Raw genomic sequence first — 10,354 nt, forward strand, 5'->3', positions numbered from 1 at the left:
GTATTCCTGGGAAGTGCGGTCAATTCATGATGCATCATTCAGAAAAAGAACGCACTCCACACTGTGCGTTATTTTTCCATACCTGCACTTTATGTGTTATTCTTTAATACTGCATACCTTATTGTAGATTACCCCTCAAATGGAGATATGGAGCAACGTTTGCAGGGTAATACCCAGCTGTAATAATGCATTATACAGTAGTCTACATTATAATGCATCATACACATGGGCTTCATAGAAAATGTTACCCAGTTTCATTTGAGTCTTCACAGAAAAGTTTGTTCTTTTACAGTTGTTCCAGTTTTTCTTAGATACCCTTGCTGTGTCCCTGTTAGAAAAATAATTGGCTTGTAGTATTGCAGTTTTCAAGTGAAGCCTCTTTCAAATCAAGGACAGTGTGACATAAAAGTATAAAATATTAATATATACACATTTGAGGACCACAAAAGGCATTTACAGTCCTTACAATTTGAAGACACTCCCTCAGCTTGGGGCACTAGATCGTCCCTCTAACATAGAGCAACAAAGGTTCAGAGTTGGCGGCTCAACGCTAGAAGTTGCAGAAACACTCACCCACTGTCAGATGTTAACAATTTTTAGACCAGTAGAGGTCTAGATATTTGTTTTTTGCGTTCCTATTAAGATTTTCCTAAAATCCAGACAGATGTACTCTGCCACTGCCCTGCAGCAGCAGTTCCTGCACTAGCAGTGGCTCAAATCAAAGGGGCACAGTATTTACGGTGAGTGCAAATCAAAGAAGTGATGAATAAAAGCAGCATGAACTTAAAAGTATGAAATCAGGTGGAAATTGATATTTTCTCACAACACAGATTATATTTGTCCTGGAAAACACTCACACACACACCAATTACACACTCCGCAGCTCCTGGGAGCGGACACTCTCTTTATATACTCAAATGCATACAGTAAGATGGAGATGTACAGATTTTTTTAGTACAAAGAAATGAAAAAAGGGTGTAGACATATTAACAGGAACACCTCTACAATAGTGTGCAAACTATTGTAATTGCCCTACAAAAAACACTACCTCTGTGAAGGTTATTTTTGTAGACTTGAGGATGTTCATTCATCTTGCAGACCATAGCTTATTAGGTTGTGGTATTTAGAAAGTGTTTGATCATATTTTCTGTTTTGGAAATATGTGGTATTATCGTAACTGGTATTCGTGTTATTGTGTCCACCTCTTGTACTTCTCTCAGAAGAATGCCTCTTGTGCTCCTCCTTTTCTTTACTTCCTCTTGGAATGAGACACACAGAACATAAAATACATTAATTAAATACACAATTTCAAATATATCAAGCGTTGGAAATTATCAAATAGCATGTCCAGCTGGCCAAACCATTTCACATCAAAGTATAGTCAATTTAGACAAGGATTCTGAATACATTTAATTACGCATTGATTTTAATTACAGAATTTAACTTATGTGACATACTGCAGATCTGTCCCCAGTTTTAATAATATTTCCCCAATATAAATATCTCTATGTACTAAATACAAGACACAAAAGAAAAGAAAAGGCAAAGCCGGGATTCATCCATAAAGATTTAAATGAGATCCAACATCTGTAAAATCACAAATGCTTCTCTTGCCAGATGTTAAGCTCTGGTCTGGGCGTGTCCAAAAAATATACAAGAGTATGAATAATGCATTGAATATGAGTTATTTCACAGTGTATATCTGAATGTGCACGCTCACTAACATACAGGCACACAAGCATGTATACACACATTCACACATGGATAGATGCAAGTACGCACACGTGATGCACGCACACACACGCATGCACACACGCACCAACAAAGTGTAGACCATTAAATGAGGGGTCCCCTTCTGCTAAATGCTCCCAGTGATGTGTACAAGATGTGTAAGGTTCATTGACAAAATCTACTCTTCTAGTCTACTGTATGTTGGCACCACATAAAAAACATAAGTTATAAGGTAAGTCGTCCAAAATGTCCACATTTTACCCTCATGACCTTCAGTCATTGAGTCGTCTCTGGGACATTCCAATAGAGTTTCATGCTTTTTCACAACGTTCCTTCCAGTGTGTGTGTATGCAGAGATTTTGACCCGGCCAAATGAGAGAAAGAATCCAATGGACAATAAAGCCTTTCTCAACCTCTGTAAAGTCATGACTCTTTAGCAGGGAGCTGTCATTAAAGAAACTTGTCTGTAATATAACCCTCGACGGCTTCCCAGCGGTAATAGTAAACAAGATGAAGGGGCCGACTTCTGAAACACCTTCTGACAAGTCTAAATCTTCAAGGAGCCATCCTCTGCAGACGTGATGTTGAATTGCAAGGACAAAAAAAGGTAATGTACTTCAATGAATATTCCACTGCCTTGTTGATAAATGTTCCTCACAGGGATTTTGTTCGATGATGTGTCCACAAATTTGGCTGCGGTAAAGATTTAATGCCAATGGTGTACCATGCTGTTCACATGAGACTTCTCAGAGTTCTCAGAAGTGTCTGCCAAGAGTCGTTCACTGTGGTGGGTGGAAAAGCTCTGGATTATTATAATTTATTTTTTACTGAAGGTCAAACCTGGTGTAAAGTTTGGGAGTGTCATAAGTATATGGATACAATGTTGTGGTGTAGTGACTGGCCTCAGTTCCTTTTGTAGCATGGATGTCAATGAATCTGGAATAGAGAAAAAAGAAAAGGAAAAGATTAAAATCACTAGACAGGTGTGAACAATGAACCTTCTTACGTAAACATCTAACCTTTGAAGTCCCATTGGTAATCTTACCAGGTCAAATGTAGTTATCATTTCCATAAGATTTTACCAAAGACAACTCCAAACTGAATACCACCACATTGACACAAAGCCTACTGCAACACAAAATAAGGTTAAATATGCACATAGAGATTACTCTAATTGTACGTTTGGCTTTCATTTGAGGAAGCTAATACATTTATTATATCACTTACTTATCATTTAATTTACATACAGAAAAGAAAATCTACTAGAATAAAGGTTTTTTATTTGTTGTACATTTGTGGAGTTCACCTCCTGTGAAATTATGTAGCCAATGACTTAATTTAGCCAATCACTTGATCAAGAAACCCATTTGAATGATAATAGAACTTTGCAATGAATATGTTACATGGATAAAACCATAAAAGTTCATACATAAATTATTTGTGGTGACAATGGACAAATGTGACACCCTGGACTGCCCATATAAATCATTCAGACACTTAAATATGAGTTGGCAAATCCACACAGAATTGCACAAATTCCCAGGGCTAGCAAATAAATATTTATGACGCCCCCAATTCCCCCTTTCTCCCTGTCCTTGGTAATTGTTCGTGATTCATTTTGTTTTCTTGGTGGAAGAGGGAAAATCAATCTTAGAATATTGGCCAGGGGACATAAAGCATGCAGATTCCAAATGCTTGTGGTTTTGCAGAATGTGAAAGCTTCACAGATACTTAGTCAATGTTCTTGGGAGGGACATTTAGTTTAATCTTTAGATTTCCTTGTTTTTCAGGGAAAAGAAATGTTTGTGGAAGTAAAGTTAACCTGCCAGCAGAGGTAGGCTAACCTGCTCCTGAGTTAGATTTAAAAACTTTTCCTACCAACTTTTATGATCTCTTGAGTCATCACGTAGGCGCTGTGGAAGACAGCTGCTTCTACAGTAGCTTTTTTACTTACTCGAGTGCAGTCGTGCTCTCCTACTCAAACTGACCGCCTCGGGTACCTTCTTTGTGTTTTTCCACCCCCAGCCCCAATTACATAAAAAACCATTTCTAGCAACTGGGGGACCATAGGCAGGCTGGGGGAACTCATATTAATGGTAAAAACCTCATAAAGTGACATTTTTGTATCATGAGACCTTTAAGCATTTTAAAAATTCCCAAACACCTTTTGATTTCCCTTTTTTTGCATAATCAAAGTGACTGCATCCTGAGAAATGGGGGATCTCATTGGGTCTTCTCCAGGTCCTGGATTAGATTTATTTAAGCTCAGGGGTGAGAGCAGTACTGAAAAAGACATGGCAAATACACACTAACGGCTGAATTATTCCAGAGACTAGACTAAACTAGACTAAACTTTTATACATCTTGGAATTAAAGTTTCTTGATCATCAAGATTTCCTGAAGAGCTGTTATTTCTGTTTTTACAAAATGCAACAATGAAAATGTATTTAGTTGCTTGAACTGTAAGTTGTAAGTAAGTAAACTGAAGCATGGTTATACACTTAGTAAGCAAATTAAAATAAAATATATTATAAAAGACTTACATACTTGTTGTTTTCTATGCAACCTATGATGGCTCCTTGGGCAGAGGCTGGAAAAGAAAAGTAGAAGGTCAGCATTGGAGGAACAGAGGGCCAGCCTTCACTAACTCTTTTACTTTCCCTCAGCATATTGGAGGCATAGCAGCATATGCCCATTTAAAAGCACAGATGGCATGTCTTCCAATTATATCTAAGGTGAGACGATGGAAGCTGAAGGTTATTTTGTTCTCTACCAGTTTTTATGACCTCCGAGGACGCTGCTTCTCTCCTCGACCACAAAATACAAGCAAGAAATGGCCACCTCATTGTCTGTGTTCACGATTAAGAGCACTTTTCTTTCTTTCTTCCATCAATGGCATCACACAGATACAAAATGTTACCACGTTACCTGTAGGGCAGGGTGATAAACAGTGTTTTACTTTGTTTCTCTGTGAACAACTTATTGCCTCCTATATTCATTGTAAGAGAAAACATGAAAACATTGTTTTTCACTTGACCGAAGGAAGAAAACAGCTCCACTGCCTTCTTAATATTGGTGAATGTGCCTCTTTTGTGTAGATAATGACTCGGCTAATCATAATCAGGAAGCTAATGGTCTGTTTAGCCGATCAGAGGAACCAAGGCTAAACGGCTGTCTGGGTAGCGCATTGGCATTCCCAGCAGCCACTGCTCTCCTCTCTGCTGTGCAAGGCTTTTTATGCAGCAGCGAGGTGGACTTGGTATTCTGCTTCCCGCCCAGCCTGTCGTCATGCGATCTGTCGCTCTGTCCGCCTGACCGGCCGACCGGCCCTGCTGCTGTCGAAGAAAATCAGTCCTCTGAAGAGGCGCTGATCCATCACACCTCTCCAGCAGCATGTCATCTAAATGCTAAGTACTTCCACTGCATCTTTAAATCAAAACAAGAAAAGAAATGAGCATGGGGGGCGAGCTGTTGGAAGGGATAAAAGCTTATAAGGGCAATATAGAATCTGCCGAGCGAACCCTTAGCTTTTTGATAACATTCATTTTCGAGGGAGAGGAATTGTGAGAGGAGAAGAGAAACTGGATGAGAAGGAATGTGCATGATGAACCCAGAGACCTTTTTTTCCCTTTAAATTTACAAGGAAGAAAAAAAAGAATAGATATTGATACACCCAAAAGTTCCTTCAAAGAAAATAGTATGTTGTCGGATTTCCCTCCTCAAACTATCATGAATGTACCTGAGCTGCTTTCCTTCTCTCCCTCGACTCCCTGTCTCAGTCGGACTCCTTGCTATTGATTGGAGGGATTCTTGAAGTTGGTGCTGAGGTGGCAGAAGCGGCCGGAAGTATTAACTGCTCCTACTAATTAAAAGGGTAACAAGGTTTGGCCTCCACGGGACAAACTGTGCAATAGCCAGAGCTGGCTGTTTGCCTGCCATGCACACCGGTAAACAGTGCTCACCGCCTATGGTGTTTACAAGACAGGAATCCAAGGACATCAAACACATATTCATCTCCCGCTGGCACGAGGGATGAGGGAGATTCACAGATAAGGAGAGAGAATTAAGCGGGAGCACACTAATCAGCGCTTTGCTAATTGCTTATGCTGTGGTGAAATTGAAACATTTGGACCTTGTCTCTGAGCTTGGGGCACCCCTAGTTTCATCACCACTTGTAAACATTGAGCACTGTGCATAAATGATAAAGTTTCCCAGTTCAAATAAGGTGCACAGCCTGAATCTTTGAGAGAGTGCCAGCAGAGATTGGCAAAAATATTAAGAGATTCAATTAACTTCTTTCCTTATCATCAACAGCATATTTCAGGATCAAAGTATTTTTTAAGAAACAGTATGCCTCGCATTACACAAATAAAATCCGCCGCCAAGGTAGCAATACAACTTCCAGAAATGTTTGTAGCCAGAAGGGAAAGCCACTGCAGGTAGAGCAGACAGCATGTTTGCTCAGTGCTCCTGGGAAAACAAAGCAGAGACTGCATATTCAGTGGCACTTCAAGCCGCAAAATTCTCACCAGCAGCCCACCCAGCCATTACGGAGACAGGCGCTGTGCCAGCACTGCAGTAACAATAAAAATCTTTTCCAGGGTCTCTCCTGATAAGTGGACTCCTCCAGGGCTTAGTTGGTTTCATCAACTGGAGACTCATAGTGGTCCCAGTTATTACCATCCACTAGAACTGCTGTTGTTATTAGGCTAACAAGCACAGCTATATCCTACTGAAGACCCTGAGTGCATGGTTCATGTCATGAGTATGAACCTGATGCACAAAAGCATCAGAGCATCAGATTTAGAGTTATCTCAGAGAAACAAAACCAACAATACAGTAGTTACAAAGCATTGGGTTGTATTTGTTGCTTTATTTCTATGGGGGGACAACTACAGATAACCCAGCATTGATTGCCCAACATTCAAATACTTTACTGAAATAAAATAGTATAAAATAATGTAAAAATAAACCATTACTATAAAGGAAATACTGCATGAAAAATTATACCTTGCAGTGTTTTTCAAAGTTGAAGCACTTTGAAGCTGCATTCATTTATTTTTTTTAGACTTGGGGACAGTTGTAAACATTGACATATTATAATCTTTTAAAGTTATCATGGAATTGCTTATTCACACATAAAATAATAGACACAGAACAGCATTAGCACTTATTTGGTGTATTGTGTCTGGCAACCTGGTGATTGTTAAGTTCAATTTTAACTCTCCTCTTTGCTCTGTTTTGGTCTCCACCATGTAGCAGTGCGTAATTAGTCAAACGTTCAACGTTAAAGTTACATTACAAATTTCTGTACAACAGGATAATGAATACACAGGCTCTTGAACCTGGCTTGATTTATTACATTGAACATAAATTCAACATTTTTCTTGTAAATGATACATTAGTGCTGCAGGATAATCTAGTTTAGGTACAGATACATTTGAAAAATCTTTCACAGACTTTTACATGATTACGTATGATATTATTGAACTGTTACTCCTGATGAATTAACATGTGAACTGCATTTTGATATTGTAGCTTGTCAAAGTGAAGGTTATTTCAAATATTTATACATTGATGAGGGGTTTAATCTAACAATGCATCATATTTTATAAGCTGATAATATGTTTGTGAAATACTTATTGTTGGATTAAGAGAGCATAATGTCATATTAAAGTGGATGTAGTGTGAGTATACAGTAACATACAATTTAAGACCTTTAACAAAAATCGAACAATTGTAATACCTTTATATCTTTGGAAACGGGTTATGTTTTTATGTTGACAACAGCAACATAAATGGGACAAAAATAAAAAACTGTGGCTGCATCATAGGCAGCAGCACTAAACAATGAAATAGGATAGGTTAAGTATGCTTGGATGTGTCCAGTCCATTGACAGGCTTTCTGCATAACACAGGGTACAAAAACCCTGTGTTGAAATGTAGCCTATGGCTCTGACAATTTCACATCAGCCGAAGCTTGGGACACAAGCATTGTGCATGGTAAAACTCGCATGGCAGTTCAAAGCCTGGCAATAACAGAACTTTAAATAGGGGAGCAGAGAAATGTAATCATGACGCTTCCTGCATGTACTGTATGTTCCATAACCCAACACCTATGATTACACAAATGAAAGAGGAGAATAGAAAGGTGGTCTTTCTCTGTTTTCTGAACATCTCTATCAATCCAACCTATTTCAATATATTTTCTGCATCGTCCACAAGCTATCTCCTTAAGACTGATGATCATGCCACAGAATCCGACAAACAGATGAGCTGAAACCAAAGGAGTGCATTTTTCTTTTCTGCTTGATTAATAGAAGATCTGTAAATGAAGGCAAAATAAAGTAGAGTATATTTGCTTAACGAGTGTAACCTCTGTGTACTCCGGGGCACATATGTTGTTTTAACGTCAGTCGTTTTATGAATGTACATCCAAAGGCAAAGCGGCCAGGCTACAATATGTTATCCCCGGGGATCCAGATAGAGGCAGTCAGACACAATATGACAGGAGTGCCGTCAGTTCACAAAACCGAATATGAGTGAAAGCCTGGAGGTAAGCCAGTAAAACATAAAACATAAGAGCTGTGCTCTTTTGTCTGATGTACTGTATGTATCAAAGAAAGAGTGGTGGTGCATTTAAGATTAAGACAGGATGAAAAATAGTTAATTGCAGATGCGCATCTCTCTCAGCAGATAGTGCTGCAAAAAAACTAAACTCTTCTTCTTTCAACCCAACATTCCTCAAATAGATCTATTATTTGTGTACACTTGTTAGAATTTACTTGCTGGAGCACAGAATATAATAATTTAAACTACAAATGGAAATGAAAGCAAGCAGAGCATTGAAGGACACGGTGCACAGCATGCATTTCTAATATTTGAAAATGCTTTGGCCTCTTTTTTCAATGAAATTTGAAGATGCAAACATTTCTCTAATGACCTCCAGTTGTGATTTCCCCACTAATATTTCCCCACTGCGTTAGAAAGAAGACTATTAATAACCCATCCTTTAAATCAGGGCACATTTGTACTGTATGTATCCTTCAGAGCCTTCGGCACAAGGAGTTACTGTTTAAGAAACAACCTATTTACGTCTCTCATTATGCATTTGATTTAGTCTTAATGAATGCTGCTGGTCACGGGGCTACAGCACCTGAAAAAAAGGAATTCCACTATTATAGACCACCTTTCTCTAAAGATGGCATCCTACTGAGAATACAAATATGTTTGCGAGAGGTTTAGAAGGCAGCTGTGTGACAAATAAAAGAGCTGTAAAAGAACAAAGGCCAGCAATTTACATAGCCTGACAAAATACACTCAAATCATATAAGAGATAAGAGCAAAGGCACACCAGGCTAATGTAACTGCAAATTAGGCTTAAAAGCAAAAAATATTATAATGAAAAATATTGTCATTATACAGTATATCATCAGTGGTATGAGCTGTTCAGATAAAGGTAGAGTTGGTTGAATCAAAAGTCTGAAAAAATGAAATCACATTTAAAGATAAAAGATTGAGGTGACCTGCAGTAACCACTGCAGTCACGACCAGCAGCATTCAGTTTTTTTAGCCTGTCTTTTGAAAACATTTTCTTCAGTACCGACTGCAGGATTATCATTTTTCTTAAGCATAGAGCCAACAGTGGTCACATGTAGTTTCTCAAATTAGTACTCAAATTATGCTTTTTGTTTTTTCCCTTTCCTTTCTTATGTTCAAACATTCAAACATTGTGAATGTTTTATAGGTTTGCAAAGTGAAAAAGCACAAAGTCCACCCCAAAGGGACTTACCATTTTCCAGAGAAAACACTGTTCACTAACTGCTCCAAAGAGCTCTATTTTAGTCCAGCCTTTACTTCTGTGAAAAACGCTTGTCACTTTGTGACCCACGTTATAATGCTCGCCTAGGTGATAGAGTGGCATGCCCACATTCTCGGCAACTAACTACCTAGCGGTCCTTACCTGGTTAGGCGCATGTGCAACTCCCAACAAAGATGGAATAGAAGTGAGATGTCTCACTCTGTAGCTAAAATAGAAAGTTCAACACACAGGGTGAAAAGAGGAACTGCAGCAATGTGCAGTACACTAAAAAATTTAGTGTTTTTTGAAAATTTAATCACATAAACCTATTCTGGTACAACCTCCAAATACAATTATGGACCTGAAAATGAGCACAATATGGGCACTTTAAAGTGCTGTTGTTTTACAACCGTATATGCAAAATGCTATTCTGTGGCACAAACGTGAAGCATATATAAATCACTACATGAAGATTAGTGGTCTAAACATATAACACAGATATTTTTCCAGAAACAGAACAACTCTTAAGATAATGAATCAGTAGAGCCATCTCTATTTCTGGTTGACTAATGTTGTATTTGATAAACTGGTTGTGTTGCATCAGCATTATGCAATATGTATGAGGACTGTTTGCATACTGTTTCATTTAATATATTATTATTATTATGCAATATGTATGAGGACTGTGTGCATACTGTTTCATTTAATATATATATATATATATATATATATATATATATATATATATACACTCACCGGCCACTTTATTAGATACCCCATGCTAGTAACGGGTTGGACCCCCTTTTGCCTTCAGAACTGCCT

General features: G+C 38.3%; 1 protein-coding gene across 6 annotated transcripts in view; it reads right to left on the reverse strand.

Annotated features, from left to right (window-relative positions):
- Positions 1-868: 868 nt before the first annotated feature.
- tafa5l (TAFA chemokine like family member 5, like) overlaps positions 869-10,354 on the reverse strand; it is a 40,223-nt gene continuing 30,737 nt past the window's right edge. For 3 of the 6 annotated variants that reach the window (XM_034877334.1, XM_034877336.1, XM_034877338.1), the window contains 2 exons: positions 4,279-4,321; positions 869-2,667 (listed from right to left, as the gene is read on the reverse strand). Coding sequence is in view for 2 of the 6 variants with exons in the window: in XM_034877338.1 (XP_034733229.1) it covers positions 4,298-4,321 (24 nt within the window). In the remaining 4 variants the exon portion in view is untranslated. Of the gene's footprint in view, positions 2,668-4,274; positions 4,322-10,354 lie in introns of all 6 variants that reach the window. The other 3 variants (XM_034877333.1, XM_034877335.1, XM_034877337.1) reach the window with 1 other exon arrangement.

The sequence above is a fragment of the Etheostoma cragini genome, chromosome 7, assembly GCF_013103735.1.
Source record: "Etheostoma cragini isolate CJK2018 chromosome 7, CSU_Ecrag_1.0, whole genome shotgun sequence".
Lineage (NCBI taxonomy): Eukaryota > Metazoa > Chordata > Actinopteri > Perciformes > Percidae > Etheostoma > Etheostoma cragini.